At 52.5% G+C, this 19,639-nt stretch overlaps 1 protein-coding gene across 12 annotated transcripts in view; it reads right to left on the minus strand.

Annotated features, from left to right (window-relative positions):
* The window catches only part of TEF (TEF transcription factor, PAR bZIP family member), a 140,806-nt gene extending 122,452 nt beyond the window's left edge, over positions 1 to 18,354 (minus strand). For 2 of the 12 annotated variants that reach the window (XM_082420665.1, XM_082420666.1), the window contains exons 1-3: positions 8,534 to 8,815; positions 4,952 to 5,269; positions 162 to 382 (exon numbers count right to left, since the gene is read on the minus strand). In XM_082420665.1, the coding sequence (XP_082276791.1) occupies positions 162 to 382; positions 4,952 to 5,269; positions 8,534 to 8,690 (696 nt within the window). In that variant the 5' untranslated portion in view covers positions 8,691 to 8,815. Of the gene's footprint in view, positions 1 to 161; positions 383 to 4,951; positions 5,270 to 5,358; positions 6,435 to 7,064; positions 7,121 to 7,929; positions 8,069 to 8,533; positions 8,823 to 9,200; positions 9,936 to 11,397; positions 11,540 to 18,120 lie in introns of those variants that run through there. The other 10 variants (XM_082420660.1, XM_082420661.1, XM_082420669.1 and 7 more) reach the window with 9 other exon arrangements.
* Positions 18,355 to 19,639: the final 1,285 nt, after the last annotated feature.

The following is a 19,639-nucleotide window of genomic DNA, read 5'->3' on the forward strand; positions in this document are numbered from 1 at the left end:
TCAACTGCTGCAGGATGTGGCTCTAAGCTCTGAACTCATGCCTTTCTAAACACGTCCACAAGGAGGGAGGGTCCTCTAGATGAAATCGAATGTGAAGAAGCACAGCCCCTTGGCTCCTGAACCAACACTGTACCTTCACTATAGTGGATATACCAGGTTACCTTCTGTTCATCGGGGACAAAGACCTTCTTGGCCTTTTTGATCATGGGCTGGGGCTTCAGGTCCTCCTCTGCAAACTTGTGCTTCCGAGGGTTGAACAGCTCCCCGCCCGGCACACTGGAGAGGACCAGGTCGGCAGGGTCGGGATTGAAGTTCACATCCACCTCCACGCAGTTGGGGTCGATGGGACTGGGTGTCTCCCTCTCCTTTTCCAGGGAGGATTCTGAAAGACACAGAGGCAGGTGGTCCTGAAACAGTCTAGACTCACTGGACAGCCAAGACTCACGTCACACACCCAGACACCTGCTTGAATCTCAAGGTTGCACAAGCCATTGCCGCTTGGAGGGAAGAAAAACTACAACAGCACCAGCCCCCAAGCCAGATTGGCATATGTGATTCAATTCAACAACACAAACATGGAAAGAATTCTTCCCTTTAGGAACAAAATGCTCAAAAGGAAACAGAGGCCCTCGAAAAAGACAAAATTTTCCGATTGTTATTTTCCCCCCAGAAATGTTAAGCAAAACATTAAATCATCATACCCCCTTAACTTCCTGTGGTTTCAAGTTCTCAAGTAATGAGAAACAGCTGAATCTCACCAGGAACTGTAAAGGGTTAGGGACACAAACTGAGTAACGAAATGGCTTCCATTTCTGAATCCACTCAGACGAATCAGTGGCTGTGCTCATTTAGTCTTGTAACAACTCTGAAAGGGAGATGGGTGTTAACCTTATTTTACAGATGAGGAAACTAAGGCTCAAAGAAATGACATGGTTTTCCCAGGATCACATGGATGGTAAATGACTGAACTAAAATTTAAGTCTGGGTCTGGCTGACTCTGAATCCTTGTTCTCCGCCCTACCTGGCTGTGGCTTTATAGTGGACATTGGATTTAAGGAACTTTCAGAATTCAAAGGTTATGTGTTAGGGAGAATCCCCTGGCGGTCCAGTGGTTGGGACTCCGCGCTTCCACTGCATGGGGCGTGGGTTCGATCCCTGGTCGGGGAACTAAGATCCCACAAGCTGTGCAGAGCGGCCAAAACAAACACACAAAACAACCTGTTCAAAGGTTATGTGTTATTACAGATAATTTACTTAAAAAATCTACACCTTTGGCCTACTTGTTCAATGCTACTGATAGGAGTATACGAAATAATTATTCAGTCTACAGACACTTACTGAACACCTACTATATGCCAGGAACTGTCCTGCCAAAGACAAAGCAGTGAACAAAACAAGTAAAAATCCTTGCCTTCATGGAATGTTATTCTAGTGGGGAAGGCCAACATTACACAAGATAAATTACAAATATCTATATAAAACTGTTAGATGCCACGTGGATATTTGGGAGGAGAACATTTCAGAAAGAGTGAACACCAGGTGCATGGTCTGTGCACAGGCAAGCACTGGGATAGTCAAGGAAGAGCAAAGGAGACCAATGTGGCTGCAGTGAGTGAATGAGAGGCAGGAGTAACCGGAAAGGCCTGGGACAGAAAACATGGGGCCTTTAATCCCAATAAAGCAGTGGTTCTCAATAGGGGACGATTTTGTTCTGCATGGGATATGTGGCCATGTTAGGATGGGGGGGTATGTTCTACTGGCATCTAGTGGGTAGAAGCCAAGGATGCTGCTAAACATCCCATAGTGCACAGGACGGTCCCTCCCCAACCCCAACAAAAAAATTATCTGGTCCAAATGTCAATAGGGCCACTGATTTTGACTTTCACCCTGAGTTGAAAGAAGTCATTGGAGGGTTCTGAGCAGAGGTGTGACACGATCAGACTTAGGTTTTAACTGGATCATGCATATAAACTAACTGTATCCTATCAAAGGGGTTAATTACAAACAAGGCTGAGTGTCAGAGGAGTGAATGACCAGGGACCAATGCGGGAACTATAGGAATAAACAACAAACAGTCAAGGCGCCCAAGGCTGGCAACTAGACCTCCCCTGTCCTGCTGGTGGAAGTATAAATGGCTACAGCCATTTTGTACACTATTTGGCAACATCTACAAATGCTGATCGGGTACATGTCTGATGACCCAGCTGCTCTATTCCTTGGTAAATGCCCAACAGAAATGCATACAGGTATTTACCAAAGACTCACACGCAAATGTTCATGACAGTGCTATGCACAATCCCAAACTAGAAACACCTCATGTGCCCATCAGCTGAAGAGTGGATAAACTGTGGTGTAGTCATACAATACAACAATGGAATACCATTCACCAATGAAAATGAACAAAGTTCTGCTACAGGCAACAACACGGATGATTTTCACAAACGGAGTTGAGGAAAGAAGCTAGACACAAAAGAATACATACTACTTATGTCTTTTCTACAGAAGGAACTGAAAAACTAACTCTTTCATTTCTACCATGTGTACAACTCTTACTTCATCTGTATTGTGGCTTTCCTCTCTGTCACAGGAATTTTCCATAAGTATGTTCTGTAAATCTATTTTGTTAGTTACTGATGCCCACATGATTTATATGTTACTATAAGGCTAGTTATAGGAAGCTATAAATGTGAGAGTATAAATGTAATTAACTTATGATTGTTTAAAAAAAGAAGAGAACATAATATACAGTTCCATTTGTAGAACATTCGACTATAAGCAAAATGAATCTTTGGTGATGGAAATAAGGATAGTGATTACCTCTGGGGAGTAAGGATCGAGAGGGGTCCCAAGCCACTTTGGGGATTCCAACAGTGTTCTCTATCCTGATCTGGGTGGTAGTTACACAGGTGGGTTCACTCTGTGAAGATTCACTGAGTGGTATACTTATGATACTGGCGCTTCTGGATGCCATACTTCATCAAGAAGGTTTACTTAAAAACAAAATCAAAGGCAAATGCCACCTAGGTAGTCTAAGGTGTAAGAAGAGGGCTCATTTCCAGCTCTGTCCCCTACCCACACATGGAACCGGCCTTGCAGGACAACCTGACCAGCACAAAAATGAGCTGCCTTTAGGGACCTCCCTGGTGGCGCAGTGGTTAAGAATGCACCTGCCAATGCAGGGGACACAGGTTCGATCCCTGGTCTGGGAAGATCGCATATACCGCGAAGCAACTAAGCCCTTGCGCCACAACTACTGAGCCTGTGCTCGAGAGCCCGCAAGCCACAACTACTGCGCTTGCGTGCTGCAACTACTGAAGCCTGTGCACCTAGAGCCCGTGCTCCGCAACAAGAGAAGCCCCTGCTCTCTGCCAACTAGAGAAAGCCCATGTGCAAAGACCCAATGCAGCCAAAAATTAAAAAAAATAATAAAATAAATAAATTTTTTAAAAAATGCCCTGCCTTCAAACAAAAATTTGGCCTGGAATCAGCTGAAGCCTCTCAAGCTGAACAGTTTACAGGAAAGAAATGAGGGGCAGAGGAACATGTTAAAAGGCAGTACAGGGATATAGTCAGAAAAATCTAGCATGTGCAATACTTTACAGGACAAACAATTCAGCTTCTTCAAATAAATTGCAAAGAAATAAAAAGGAGAGAGGATCCCATAGATTACAAGAGATTTAAGAAACATAACTAACTGAAACATGTGGGTCTTGTTTGGCTCCTGATTCAAATGAACTGTAAAGCAATAACATTTATGAGACATTTTGGAAATTTGAATGCTGATGGATTTATTGTCAATTTCAGATGTTAAATTGGTATTTTTGTTCTGTTTTTTAAAAGAGCTCTTAGAGTTTATATATATATTGAAATATTCATCGATGAAATGATATAATACCTAGGATTTGAATGAAAATAATCAGGTTAAGGGAATGGAAGAGGTTATAGAAAACAAGGTAGATTACGAGTTAATTATTATAGAAGCTGAGTGATGGTTACTGGAGGTTCATTATAGCAGCCCTTTACTTTTGTATTTGACGTTTTTCCAAAATAAAAAGAAAAAAAAATTGAGCATGACAATTCCTTGGGTGCAGGTTCCCTGGGTTCCACACCAGTTCCTGGGATCTTTCCTGGGAGACATCAGCCTATATGCCTCAAACTGAGCCTGCAGAAAGCTTTGCAGAGCCCCTGAAACAGGGGCCATGCCTCCTCTGGTGGGTTCGTGACCCAGGGGCATGAAAACCAACCAATTGATCTCCAGAGGTAAAACAGAAAAAGGACGAGAGGATGAGGGAGGAATCCCAAAGACGGCATCTGTCCTGGCAGCAGAAATGCCTTCTTCATGCCAGTGCCTGAGCAGTACCTGGCTAAACAGCCAAACATCCTGGGTTCAGTGTTGCCTCCACTTCCTACCAGCTGTGTTACCTTGAGCAAGTTACTTAACTTCTCAGTCTCCTCACCTATAACATAAGGATAATAGTATCAATCTCATAAGGAGGTTTTTGTGAGGACTATGTGTTAATGCCTGGCACAGAGTAAGTGCTAAACATTACAAATGTTAGCTGTTGTTGTTGTTATTATTACTGTCGCCTGAGCTTCCTAATCATCTGTGGCAAGGTGCGCGTGCGGGTAAAGAGCAGCTCTGAGGAAAGGCAGAATGGCTTTCTATCCCGCGAAGCCTCTGGCTGGCAGGGCTCGCTCCACCGGGCTGACCACCTGTGGCAAACAACCAACAGAAAGGCTCCGGCTGCTGCCGAGGGGGCTGCTGTTTTCATGTCCAGCCTCGGGGGACTGTGCTGAAGGGTGAGGAGCAGAGAGTTTCTGCCCCTGTAGGCCCACTGGGACCTCCCCTGAGAGGAGGGGCTCACTAGGTACGTGGACACAAGCAGCCCTCAGTGGGAAGCAGATTTCCTCGGATGTGGCAGGTGGCCCTGCCCAAAGGCCCATCACCAACCTGTGCTAGACACGGTTTCCGAGGGCTGAAAGACAGCGGTGGAGGAGGATGGCGGGGACGCTGTGGAGGAGCTGGCCGACTCCTTCCCTTCCAGCTCAGCCACAGGCAGCAGCAGGTTCTGGGCCAGGTGAGTGGGGCTGGCAGGGATGCCATTCTCCAACAGGAACTCATCCAGGTCCATGTACTCCAGGTGGAAAGACTCTCCATCATATGGGATGGTCTTGTCCCAGATGGGTGGCATGAGGGAGGCAGAGACGGCCATGGTGCTGGCTGCTGCAGCCTCGTCTTCCTCCAGCTTTTCCTTCCCCTTTTCCTTATCTGCAGACACAAAATCTGTGATGAGACATCACTCAAGAGGGTAACTCAATCCCAGGAGGCGAGCAGTGAGCCTCACAGGGTGGACCCACCTCTCTTGGAGTCCTGATCCATCCATCGATTTCAAGAGCCCACTCTATTCTCCAGTTATAACCTGGTGCTTGAACCAGGAGCACTGGTCTCCTTTAGAGGTGGCAGCAGACCCTCATCCATGCCTGGGTTTCCTAGGATGCTCTCCATAAGCTCTGAGGCCTGATGTATCCCCAGGGTTAATTCAGAATGGGCTGTGGGATTAGCATCTGCCGGAGAGAGGCTACAGGGAGGAAATGGAGTTTCTGACCCTTCCTGATATCTTAGGAAAGGGCTGATTCCTCAGGCCAAGAACTTCTGTGTTCTCCTGTCCTGTCCCCTCCAGCTGCGCGTCTCCACAGCAACCCAGCCCGGGGCTTGAATCCCACCTCTGCCACCCACTGCAGTGATGTGTGACTTTAGCCACGTTACTCAACCTCTCCCAGCCTCAGTGTCCTCCACTGTAAATAAGGATAAAGCTGCCTCTTTGGTGAAGATCAGAGGTAACATCTGAAAGCATCTTGTAGAGCTCCTGGCACATAGCAGGCATCCATTATTACCCTGAGCTTGTTCAGGGCAGGGATTGTGTCTGATTCATTTCTAGATCTCAGGGACCAATACAGGAGCAGGCAGGCAGTGAGCCATAGGAAGATGTGTATAATGAATGAAGAAGGCTGGGTTTGTAAACAGACTCCCTTCGGGTTTCTTAAAAAGAGAGGGCCTGGAGCTGTCTTTTCAGGACCTTTTTCAGAGCAACCATTTCAAGAGACTTCTATCCCTGAATAAGCAGAGAAGACTTAAGGCAGGTTTTCTGGGAGGGAAGAGAGGGGCGGAGCTGTAGAAGAAAGCTTGCTCCCATTCAAAGCAAAACTACTCAATCAGTGGGGACGGGATCCCACCTAATTGTTTCAGCCCAAAAGTTATACACGTGGATTGGATATCCAAGAAAGGGTAAATTAAGAAAAAAAGACAATAGAAAAATGTGACAAGGTTGGAAGGAAATCAAAGTGACAGGGAGGCTAATCAGGGAAGTGGGAGATAAAATCATGACAAGTTCATAATGGGTTTTCAAATTGAGGGAGACAACTTTGTATTCTGGGTTCTGAAATGAAAAAGAGAAATCAAATATGATTATGTTGGAAGTGAACCAGTCATGCACGGACTCCTAGACCACAGACAGCCAAAAAGCAGCCTGTTGGTCCAATAAAAATGGACACACCCAGTGAGTTAAGAAGGTGGAGGTTTTGACAAACAGAATTTGGTCATGGCTTCTAATACAAATTAACTCGAATTCTAGCAACTGCCTTCTGTACCAGGCTTTGGTTTAAAACCAAACGGGAAGTAAGAAAGCCAAGCTTTGGTGGGCTGGGTGGGCCAGATGGCCTCCCTGGTCTCCTTCCTTGGGATACTGACTCTACATTCTGTTCAGAAATGACTGAGATCCATGTTGGGCGGGGTCATGGGGATCAAAGGAAGCAGGAGAAGGGAGGAGACAGAAAAACAGTCCTACTAAAAGGACGAGTAACACTAAGTTCCAGGTTTTGTCTGGCCTAAGCAATTAAGCATATTTTTAATCAGTGTTTTTATAAGATGGAGGTTTAATTGTAAGAGATGATACAGGACTAGGCCCCTCACTCAGGTCAGAGGGACTGACATCATCAGTGGTTGCCAGCGATACACTAAAGAGCACGTAAGGGCTAGCTACGTGACCCTGAGGAAGCATCCTCACCTCCCTGAGTCTCAGCTTTCTTCATCTGAGAAGTGGGGTAATACCCTACTGGATGGCTGTGGAAGACCAAATAAAGATTATGCCAAAGTGCTTTGTGAGCATTCTGCAAATGTAAGGTAGAATTATTGTGATGGATGGTTATGATTCGGTAATCTGACAGAACCTGACAGATGTGCACACCTGTCCTGAGGCAGCTTAACTCAGCCCCAGATTTGGAACAAAGCATTGCCTTAAAAACAAACAAAAGGGTCTGTGCATACGAGGTCCTGAAGCAGGAGAAGAGAGCCTGGCCTCACCTGATGTGCGGAAGCCATTGGTAACCCAACCCATAGGGATGGGAGCCTGAGAACACACCCAGGAAAGGAAGAGAAATGGCATTTTAAAAAATAAAATTAATCCCCCCAGACAGGTAATTCCCAAAAGGCCCATTCCTTCCCAAATCCCTGAACTACACCAGTGGTTCTTGGAAATTCAAATCTCTCAGATTGAAATCATACCTCACTGCACCTAAAACTCCACTGTAGGTGGCACTCCTGCTGCTCCCTGAACCTCATGTTCCCAGGCCAAAAAACAAGGCCAAACCTGCTTTCCACATAAGCCCCAGGGACCCTTGTGGCCTAGGAAACAAGACAAAGCCCAGCCCTGCCACTGTGGCCCCAAAGACTAGGGTCAGCCCCAAACAACCAGGTGAAGGGCCTCAGTGGCCTCGTTCTAACGCTCATCCCTCTACCTGTCTCATCCCAACCTCCCCCTCAGAAGGCGCCTCCCATTCCTTCTCCTGACACCCCTCCCCCACCTCAGCAGCAGCCCTGAAACTCATTTCCAGAAAATCTCCAGTGAGTACCTAGTACCTGGGGATACTCACACGCAGGGATGAAGACAGGTCCTCCTCTCAGGAGGGGGGACGGCCATATACGAAGACAATTCGCTATCAGGGCATCTCAAACTTTAGTGGACTTTGGAATCACGGAGGTGGGGTGGGGCGCTCCTTAAAATGCAGATTCCTGTCCCAGGAGCCGCAGAGTCGGTGGGTAAAGGGTGGGGCCCAGAAATCGGCATTTTAAACAAGCATCCCAAGTGATTCTGATGCAGGCGTCCCCAGAGAAGGCGCCCTGGAGCCTCGTTTAAGGGGCTGCTGCGACCCCCATCAGCCTCCTCAGTAAACCTTACACGTCGCGCGCGCGCTCCCGGCCGCCCCGATGAACCTCCTCACTGCGACCCCCACTCTACCATCTCCGTCCTGACCCTTCCCCGCCAACCCCCACCTGACCCAACCTCTCTCAACTCGTCCCCGACCTTCTCTTCCCACCCCCTTTGCCTCGCCCTCCGGGCCCCTCATCATCCCTGGCCCCATCCCCCTCCGCTGGACCACTTCACCCCAACCTCCGACCTCCGAGGCCCCGCCCTCACAAGGCCCCGCCCCTGCAGAAACCCCGCCCCCAGGCGCGCGCGGACCCCCCTCCCCTCACCTAGGCGCGCCTCGCGCGGGGGGTTCTCCATCAGCTTCTTCAGGACCAGAGGGAAGGAGCCCGGCAGGCCCCTTTCCCCGGCTGCGCGCCCCGGCCCCGGGCCCGGCCCCGCCTGCGGCTCTACAGGCGGCTTCTTTCCGCCGCCCGCGTCGGACATCGTGCCCCGCGCTCTGCTCGCGCGCCTCGCCTCCCCCGCCCGCCCCCCGAGATGGGACGGAGCCGTGCGACCCGCCGCAGCTGCCGACACGGGCAGCTACTGCGCAGGCGCCCAGCAGCACCCCCGCCTCCCTCCATCCCTACCCCGCCTGGGGACAGGCTCTGTCATATTAATTATTCATAAGGCCAGGCCAGCTTCCCCGGATGGCAGCCTTAGATTGGCCCGCCCCGCGAGAGGGGCAGGCTCAGCCTTCCGGGCCGTAATTGGTTAGGCCGCCCGGGTAAACGAGACACGTGCGGGGCCAGGTGAGGAGCAGGGCCGAAGGCCCCGCCCCGTCCGCCTCTCTGTCACCTGATTGGTGCCTGCTGGCGTCTGGGCCGTAGGCCCTTTTCGGCGACAGCCCCTTCCCCTCTACCAGCGGTTTCACCTTCGCCTCCTTCTTCGTAACCCCTGCCCTTCTTTCGGACCACGGTAACCGCTGTCCCTTCCCTCGCATCCCAATCTCACCACCTTCTGGACGCGCTGAAGGGAGGCGGGGCTGGGAGCAGCCATGCCGGCGGAGGAAGCCTCTCAGAGAGTCCCCCCACAACCCCGGGGCCGCGCGGCCGGGATTTCCACCCCCCCCTTGCGGGTCACGTGGAGATGCAGCCGAGTCCAGTCGCGTGGGGAGGGGGAAGAAGGAAGGCGCGGAACAGCCAATGGAGGGCGGGGGCGGGGCCCGGGGCGGTGCACGAGGCGCAGCACGTGCGGGGCTGCGGCGGGGCGGGGCGCAGCGGGGCTTTCTATTCCGGGGACTCTGCCCAGGGTCGTGGGACAGGGACGCAGAGGCTAGCCCTCGCCCTACCTCCCCCGCGATCTAGAGGTTGGCTGAGGGCAGGGCCGGGGACGGCGACCTGTTCCTGTAGGGACGGCCGGAGCAGGCTTGGCCGCCGCTGAAGGGGGTGTCAGGTTCCTCACTGATCCCGGGTTTCTGGTGCAGGCGTGGCGGCCAGATAAACACTAGCGTGGAGGGAGCATTCTTGAGGCCGCGGGTGGAGAGACAGAGAGCCCGGCCCTGAGCCAGAGCCAGAGCCAGAGTACACGCTTCCGTCCTCGCACTTACTAGCTTGTGACCTTGGGAAAGTCCAGTTCCTTCACTTGAGCCTGTTTCTTCGTCCATAAAATTTAGGGGTTGGGCTAGATAATCTCTAAAGCCCTAAACAGCTCTGAAATTCTGTTCCTCTCTAGGACCTTCCCTTCTTTTTCCTAGGGAAAAAAATAAAACAAAATTCCTTTACACAGGGTACCAGTTGCACATTTTGTGGGACAACTACCTCTTCTCAAAATATTTACAAATATTCCCTGGGAGTTCCTCAGGAAACGCCTAAAAATACGAAACGTGAGGGGGTACACAAGTGTGGAGGCCTTCTAGGAAGCTGCTCCTAAGTGGCACCCAGAACTTCGTACCTCTTTACGGCACAGATCGTACCCTGCCTTGAAGCCAAACAAAACTAGACTCTCCCTCCCTGAGAGGGCAGGGACTTCGGCTTATTTGTCCTGTATCGGCCAGTGACCCCCGCCTTCCACGAGCGGGGCTGGGGGAATGGCAGGGCCTAGTCCCTGGTTCATAGGGTAGGTGCGTGACCGCGACGCCCAGCTAGATGAACGTTGGCAGGCTGATACAATTAGAACTGGGAGTTGAGGGGGAAGAAGAGGCTGGGCCCCTGAGCAAGCTTGGAAATCAAGAGGTTTGAAGAAAATCTGGGTGGTGGTCGAGGCCCCGGGATGGAGCTTGACTCCAAAATTCAAGTTCTTATGGCCACACTAATTAGACTTCAGTCACTTTCTGACTCTGATACCTCCAGCCAATTGCTTCATGTCTCCAGGCCACCTTTCCTTATATGTCAGATGGCGATAGGGCAGGATTGACCTTGTGAGGCTTCCTAAGCCAGTTCGTATAAAATGTACAATTGCAACCCTGCCACAAACAGTAGTTTTCATAGCTTTACTACCACTGATGGGTACAAATCCATTGCTTGGTGTATCCATTATCCTAGAGGCAGGTATGGTGCCCATGTCACTATTTAGTGAAAGTGCTAAATTGTGTACAGAACATCTGTTGTGTTGCAGAGTTGTTGTTAGTGGTATTCTGTATGTGGCTAAACTAATATATCTTTAGGATAAACTGACCTAGAGGTTTTTAGAAACAAATTTCAAAGGACCGTCTGAGGAAATTGATTAAAACAATGTATGAAGTTTTTTTAAAAAATGGCTAGTTTGGCCGCAGAGCAGCTTGCTGGATTAGAGTTAAATGTATATTTTCATGGCTAATGTGACATTATTGAAGAGAAAAAAATTCTCAAGGTACTAGAGGAGGATTTGTAGTAACATAACAGTGGAAGGTTATAACATTCGTTTTATGACAAAGGTGGTATGTAGTAAGAGGGAGTAAAGATTTAGATTTTTTTTTAAAGCTGCAGTTGTCCAAAAGGGATAATGCTACTCTGCTTATCACCCATCCTGGAGCAACTGATTTAACAGGCGAGTGGCACTGGTGAGAAGCTCAGTAAGCAGCTTAGGGCCTTAAAACTTAGTTTTGATTTGGTCCTCTGTTCATGCACCGACACTCCCCAAAGAGGGTTTTTTTCCCCTGGACAACCGCAGGGTAAATGGTGTGTCACAAACACCGCGGCAGGAACATTATAAACATGTTCTCTCTCGTGCTTACTTGCAAGCTGGGAGGTGAGCTACACCGCCGACCGGCAGCACTCAACAGCACCATCCTGGAGGCGGGAGCCATTATGTTCTTGTCTTCATTCTCCGGCTGGTCGGAGAAGAGCCACAGCATCCTGTCTCTACCTCTGCCTCCTGTCAGTAAAGTGGGAATAACAGCGCAGCCTTGCCCCTTCTCTTAGTGGAGGAATAAATGGTGTGAGAAGTAATTAGCTAATTTCCATAGTGTTTGTGAGCCCAACAAAGAAAGAAACTCTATAAAAAGAACATGTTATTACATGGTTAAGACTTTAAAGCTATGAAGTGATACCTTAGTATTTTATAGTAATAGGGTTTCAATGCAGCAACTTCCTGAGGGAAGTGTGGTCCTGGGGCAGCAGTGACTTTGTGGGGATGGGATGCAGACCTGGGTAGAGTCTCTCCACAGCGCTGTCCAGCCACTTGTCCTTGAGCAAGGGACTTCTGCTGCCTAAGTCTCAGTTATTTTTCTCTTGGAAACAGAAATGGATGTGCTTACCTCATAGAGTGGTTATGAGGATTATGTGTGGGAAGCCATGTCAAGTGCCAGCCTGAAGAGTGTATGGCATGGAGTGCGTGGGCCTCCACCCTTCCCCTTCATTCAGGTTGTGTCGGGTGAGGAGTAGGATTATTTTGGGTGAGGGGACAAGGCTGTGGGTGGGTTCTACAGTCTAAGCTACTGCAGAGGAGGGATGTGAAATGTCCATTTTCCAGAGCTGGACTGGCTTTAAATTCTACTCTTTAGTGTTCCAGAAACTTGCTAACCAACCCAAGTTAAAAATTTAATTCAGTTGAGCATATGCAGAACAGGTGCCTTTCATTAAGCCGCTATACCAATTTGGATTATTTAAATTTGAAGTTCAGAGGAGCTAAAACTCCAGCATGGGAGCCTTTGACCAGATACCCCATAATGATCTCTTTGGCCACATAAGTCAGCATCTAACAGGACAGTACGACTCCGTCTTCTGACTTACTGCACAATGTGACATGAGCCTGGCGTCTGTAAGAGCAGGACGGTGAGAAGGCTTCCATTGAGCTCTAACAAAGCCCAGTTATCTGTGTGCTTTGTGATACCAAATGCAGGAGAGCACAAAGCTTTGTTCAGGGTAGTAACTCAGTAAGTATTTGTTGGCTCGCTTTGTTGTTGGTGCTGGTAGGAGGGTTAACAAAACCTTTCAGAGCCAAATCATATACATCTGGAACGTTATTAACATTAAATAACAGTCATTGTGTTTGATTCACAATCAAACCTGGAATAACAAACATGAGCCATCTTTATGGCAAGTCCCCTGACTCTGGCCTTGCCAACAGCTGCCTCCTTTTGAGCCCACATACCTGTGGCCGCGTGGTTCTGGGCTGTGGTTTGTACCTCGGTCGCAGTGTGTCCTGGGGGAGAAGTGGCGGGTGGAGGCCCTTCGCTAACTCTTGCCCATCTCTTCAATACTCTCAGGAGTACTAGTTTCCTGTTCGGCTTGCATTTTGTCCACTGCCCAGGTTCGGATTGTAGAAGGGAATGCCCCAAGAGTGCCATTTCCAGAGGGAAGCCCTCACCTCCAGGCTCTGCCACGTCTCAACAGCCACTTCCTGACAGCCAAGGGCTCTCCAGTGGAGGCCGTGTTGGTGCAGTGGTAGGGTGTGGGCTCTGGAGCTGGAACATCTAGGTCTGATTCCTGCTTTGACTACTTCCTGTGTGACCTTGGGCAAGTTACTTAACCTCTGAGCCTGAGAAGTAAAGGAGTCAATTCAGGTGCACTGCTGAGACTAGCACTTGGAGCATAGCAAGTGCTCAACTGAGTTTATCACTTACCACAATTTCATGTTGGATTGTCCTGGAAACACCCTGTTCCTCCTAAGCTACCACTTCCCCAAGAATAGTGTGTGTGTGGGGGGGGGGGGCGGACCTTGCAGGCAGGGAGGTGATGGCCTCACTCTTCTTTATGACCTTCAAGGCCCTGCAGGTTCTCCCCCTTGCGGGTCTCTCCAACCTCACCTCTTCCTTCCTTCCCACTTCATAAAACACCTCCTGAAGCCACAGTGGCCTTTCATTCCTCAGACACATGTGTCTTTCTTGCCCCAGGACAGGGCCTTTGCAGGTGCTGTTCCCTCAGCCTGAAAGTTCTTGACGTACCTGGCTCTTCCTCACCCTCCAGGCCTTGGCTCAAATGTCACCCCCTCAGAGAGGCTGGCCCTGACCTTCCCGATTGCTGACTCTCTGTCTCCCCGCTGGAATGCAAACAGCAGGCGAACAGGGGCGGTGTTTGTCTCACTTGCCCCTGTGCCACAAGTGTAGCAAGGACTCAACATGATGAATGTTTGGATGACTGGAGAGGTACTGCCCTGAGACCTGGTTCCAGAGACCCCGGGGAATCCTGTGGGTAGGGAGGAGCCTGGAAGCCGGCCAAGCTGGGTTGGAGCCCCTGGACAACTGTGTGGCCTTCCCATCGCTGAATGGATGGGAAGCCTCCTCATCTGTAGAATGGCTCATCACAACTCCCTTGCAAAGCCATTTCACAGATGGGGATGTAAAAGCGCTGAGCACGGTTCCCAGGACACAGCTGGGAAACAGGGGCCATTGGAACCAGGCTTCATTCCTGTAGCAACCTAGCCTTGGGACAGGCCCATTAAGATGTAAAAGCCATCTGGACTGCTGGCCACTGCTGTCAGTTTTTGGCACTCAGTGAGAATGAGTTTCTCACGTTTCCCTGATTGGTGATGGGGATGGGACGGGGTCGGGGGAAAGGTAGAGAAGAAGGATGCGTCCCTGACGCCGGGGTGAAGAAGAGGCTGGCCTGCATACTGGGCCCGACGGTAGCCAGTTCCTCTGAGCGTTGTTTCCTTGCCATGTAGGAGGTGGTAGTGAGGATTAGAACTAACACATCCAGTACAAAGAAGGTCCCTTCCCCCACTTCTTCCCTGGAAGCAAACTTCATGATTTCTCGGGTTTGCTCTGGTTCCCCAAGACTGGGAGTGGAGGCGACCACATGGACCTTACTGACGCCAAGCCCAGGACAGCCCAGGCTGCACTGAGTCCACTCTCTCGCCTGTTCACCTCAATCCCCCAAGAGGAGGCTACCCAGACCCCTGCCTCTGCCCCAGCGAGTCCCACTGAGATCTGGCCTGTGATCACTCAGCCCTTTCTCTGGCCAGCTCAGCTGGGCTGTCCTGTTTGGTGCAGGGCTGTTGGCACCATGCCCCCAGGAGCCTCAGCACGTGTTTCCAAGGAGACAGCCCTGAGTATGCTCCCACAAACTTGCAACGTCCCCTTCTTTCAAGGAGACTATCCATGGAAAGGAGGGTGGAAATGAGGGAGTGAAGGTCGGATTGCAAATGTGATGTCCGTGGAAGGAGCATAATGCCAGGCCCAGCTGCTGTTTGCCTTTCACAGAGAAAACAGTGTGGCACTTTACAGTTTGCAAACGCTTTCACATGGGATAGCTCATTTAATCCTGGCCATAAGCCTGTGAAGCAAGTATTCTTTTCACAGATTGGGGATGGAGAGAGGCATGTCGAGGATACCCTGCTGGGTGGCCCACAGCGATTCTGGTTAGGAGCTCCTGACACGGGGAACCTGCCTGCCCAGCTCAAAGTGATGGCCTTGTTCAACCTCTGGTATGCTTTCACGCTACATGGTTCCCTGAAAGGAGGCCTGAGTGACCAAAGTTGGCAGAAAGATGAGGGGCGGCCTCTGAGCACAGCCAAGGAATGAGGGAAGGATAGGGTGTAAAGAGCTAACAGTGTGGTTTAGAGAAGCCGGGTCTTCCCAGAATCTGGAGAAGGAAGTGTGAGAGTGAGCAATCTGGAACAGAATGGCCTCTTGGAAGAGGATCCTTGGGAGAAAAGGCAGGTGCGGAAACAGGAAGAACAGTCCTTAGGGATCAGGGCCCAGAGGCAGAGGGGAAACTGAGTCAGAGCTTGGGGCACCGACCCACTCTCTGGCTGGACGTAGATTTCTCTGCCCACAAGAAAGTTGGTTGAACGGGTGGCCCAGAGCGAGGGGCCACTGGGTGGTGGTTGTAGCCTGAAGCCGAGGAGTCTCGAGCCTGGTCAGCACTGTTGGAGGACGTCTGCTTAACCAGGAAAGCGGGGAGTCTACACAGGCTGGGGTGGGAGGCCCAGGGCAGCAAGAGGGAGAGGCCCCAAGGTCGGGGCTCAGGGAGCGTCCTTGAGTTAGAAAATGGAGAGGCTGCAGGAGAGCAGAGTCTTGTGAGGGCACATTCTCACCCTCCGCACGGCTCTCCTCTGATGTCCCCTCCCGCTGGACCCAAGGTGTGCTCTGCATGTGACCCCCGTGTGAGCTGAAGCACAGTCACCGGGCTGGGGAGAGTGGGGACTTTGTAAAGAGGTCTCCGTCCCCCACCACGGGGAAACCTGCGCCGCTCACACCAAAGCACCAGGTGAGCAATCCTGGGGGGCAACCAGCGCCTCTGTTGCCCTCCTCCCGGGGGTCCGAAGCCAGAGTGAGGGATGCACGCGGGGGAGAAGCCCTTGAACGACACGGGTTTGAACCGCGCGGGTCCACTTACACGTGGATTTGTTCACTAACTACGTACAGTACTATCTGATCTGTGGTTGGTTGAATCCAAGGATGTGGAAACATGTACCCACGGGGTGACTATAAAGTTATACGCAGATTTTCAACTGTGAGGGGGGTTGGGCCCCTGACCCCTGTGCTGTTCAAGGGTCAACTATGCTTGCTACGTGCCCACTGGAAATCCTAGTTCTGATGGTGTGTGTACTCTCTTCGCCAAGGTATATTGCCTTCAGGCGGATACTTTTATTTTTATGAAAGATTTGGAGAGTCTGGGAGCTTTGGAAAGTGGCAATGGCAGGTTAGGGGCAGTAATAAGAGCGAGGTCTTTGTGGGTTACACTGACCCCCTTGACTCTTCGACCCTTGTCCCCTTATTTCATCCACCCATTGGCATCTGTCAGTCTGTCCGGGTCTCATGCTTCTGACTCTCAGGGAGATACCACGTAGAGAAGTGCTAGGAGGTGGCCTGAGACTCTGGTCCATCCCCCGTGGACCAACCCAGCTGTACCAAACCAACCATCCTCTGTGAGGTTGCCAGTTCTCGGCAGAGCTCTCCCTGAGACCCTGGGCGAGTGCCCTCAGTGCTGGGCCCCGACTTTGCCGTCCACGGTGTGCAGTGGGGACTTTGCAGTTGTCGCGGGGCTCTGGGGACCAGCTGGGAGCCGGCGACCAGCAGCTGCCGCTGCTCTTCATAGACCTTGTTCTTCAGGTCCGAGGAGCAGCGCCCTGAGTTGCCCCCAAGACCCCTTCCCTGCCCAGCCGGGAGCTGACCCTGCAGACCCGCCGGCAGCCCAGCTGCTCCCTGTGCCCGCACTGGGCCACCTGGGCCACCCTACCTTCCTCGGATGCCCGGACCAAGAAGGGAGCCCTATTCCTCCAGCTTTTGGAAGGACTTCCAGCCTCACCTAACCACACGGGGTGTCAGAGATGGCAAGAAAAAGTCAGCTGTGGCTCCTCGGCCAGGCTGAGTTGAGAGTTTCGAGGTGATGGGCTTCTCCTGGTGAGCAGCTGGGGTCCTGAGTGCCAGGAGGGCACAGACTGCCCACAGGTGAGGCCTGAGGCGGGCCTGGAGCTAGATGAGAGAGCCCACGGGGGACCCTGCCCCTAGCTCTGGGATCCGCCTTCTTCCCTCGGGCAGTGTCTCCATGAAGGGAGCTTGCCACCCTCCTTTCCTGAGCCTGGCTCCCCGAGGTGTGTCAGGGCAGGGGCTGTGGTGTGTGTCCTTGGCCTCCAGTTTGGGAGTGGGCTAAGGGTCCCGGGGAAGGAAGTCCTGTGGGGACAGCCAGGGCTGCCTGGTGATGAGATGTATCAGGTGCCAGCACAGCAGGTGAGGGAGAGGCCTGAGAAAGGTCCCTAGAGGGGACACCTGGGACTCCTAAGTCAGACTCTGGCAGCCGAGGGCAGCTGGGCTCCTTTCAAGGCGCCTGTGGAGTTTGAGCCATGAGGACCTGACGTCTTAGAACAGAAGAGATCTGGAGAAATATCTGGCAAGAGGGAGCACGCAGAGCAGGCTGGCGCCCAAAGTTTGCGTGGTCCTGGGTCTCTCAGGCAGGACTCGGGAGACACCTGGTGCTGGCTGCCAGCTCTGCCCCTCGGTCCACACCCTCCTCCGCCGGCTCCCTCGCCCCGTGTTTGCCTGTGGTATCCTAGGAACAGGGGCTTCCAGCCTGTGGTCCTGTTACATAACAGCTTCCATCCCATCCACGGGTTCAGCCCTCCAGCGAGCGGGAGCCGAAGCAGGCGCCCAAAGGAAAGCCTCTTCTCCAGACACGGGAGGCTGCCCGAATCTACAGTCTCTGCCAGTGCCCTGCCGCCCCAACATGCAGAGGGAGGGAACTTAATAAGCAGTCAGCATCCAGTGCGTACTCTCAGCAGGGCCCTCTGGTCCTGTCCTTGTCCCGCGGGAGCACGGCACCTGTCAGTGGCCACACGCTGGCCACGGCTTCCCAAAGCTAGCAGGCCCTGGGGGCAGTCCCTGCGTGACAGTGCCACTCCCTACCGTGTCCCTCTCTGTACCCCAGCCCTTCCTCGCCCAGGAAGAGGCCAAGGGCAGACCGCTGCTGGGAACCCTCCCTTGCTTGGAGATGCCTGTCCAGCCAATGTGCCTACGGCGGCCTCCACCCCCTGGGCACCTGGGCAGCCAGCCATCACAGACCACCTCCTCTCCTACCTGTCCTCTTCTCTGGCCAAGGCAAAGAGTGCTCCAGCAGGGACTTGAGGACCTCAGGCATGTCCATGGCAGGGGCCACTCCAATCCTGTCGCAGCTCGACATGGCCCGGCAGGGGCTGCTTGCTGGGGGAGTTTAGAAGCAGCTGGAGAGGCAGGAGCTGGCTGGGGAGCCACAGGCTCTGGAGGCAGGCGGGGCAGGAGCCCGAGGCAGCCAATGGGCAGCACAGGCCCCAGCCCGCCCGTCCACCCCCGGCTCGGCCACCTGCCAGCTCCGGCTGCAGCCAGGCCTTCCCTTCCTGCTGCCTGGCAGGGCGGGCCTGGCCCTGCGCCAGCCTCAGCACGTGGAGACACAGCACCAATCCTCTGACAGAGAGCCCAGTGTTATCTAACTTTGCAAAGGGAAGTTCTCCCCCAGGCTGGGAGCCAGAACCGGGCCTGCCAGGTGAGAACAGTGAGCTGGCTCCCCGCCCACAGTGAGCATGCACTACACACTCCGGCCCACTGGGCAGAGCAGCCCTGGAGGCTGGGCCCCGCGGAGAGCAGGGCCTGCCGAGGAAACCAGCCCGGGCTGGGCCCCGAGACCCCGGCAGCAGGCAGCTCAGCACGAGGCTGTACTGTGTTGGCACGCACAGGCGCGTGAGTGGGCGTCACGCACCTACCTGTGGGCTTGTGAGTCTCGAGGGGTTGTTGGCATGTTTTGATGCTGGTCCATATGCTATGCATGCACACGTGCCCTCCCAGGCATACGGTGTGCATGTGGCATGCATAATTGGGGCTTTACACCATCTGCAGAGCCTGAAGCCTGCTCTTCTAAGGGGAGTGACAAACCTGCAGCCGGGGTTCCTTTGGTCTTCGGGGACGGGGAGAAGAGGCAGGTGCCTAGCGGACAGGTGCTGGAGGGCAGGCAGAGCAGGCACCACTGAAGGGGGGCAGCTCTGTCAACCAGGCTCAGGCTCGTCCTGGACGATGTCCTGCTTCCCAGCCTGTGTCCCAGCCTGGGGAACTTGGCGGCAATTGGCTGTTTGCTGTAGTCCCCTCCCTGGCCCTCTCACCAGGACACTGGCCTCTGAGGTCCGCAGGCCACTTCCTTGAACGTGTGGTTGAAGCCAAAGTTCTGTATGTCGCCCTCCACAAAGACCAACACCTGCCTTGGCCGGCTGGGGCTGGGGGTGGGGTGGGGGAGGGGGCATTGGCTCCACCTCTCCACGCACTGATGTGGCATCTAGAACAAGCTGCGCTGCTCTTCTGGGTCTCAGTTCCAAAACCACTGAATGTTGTGACCTCCAAGGTTCCTTTCAGCTCTGGTTCTGTCTCTGACGCTCCAGGTTGGATGCAGTAAGCATTTGGTTCCCTGCACCACAGCTGATTTCTATGTAGTCTTTCCCTGCTTTCTAAAATTCCATTTTGCACAAACAGCAAATACTACAGGACGCCTTCTAGCCTCTCCTCTTCCCAACAGCCCCAGCTTATCCTCCAATTACCCTCTTTTCCACCCTAATAGTCCTCCCCAAACCACGTT

Source organism: Balaenoptera physalus, assembly GCF_965194825.1.
Source record: "Balaenoptera physalus genome assembly, chromosome: 13".
Taxonomy (NCBI): Eukaryota; Metazoa; Chordata; class Mammalia; order Artiodactyla; family Balaenopteridae; genus Balaenoptera; species Balaenoptera physalus.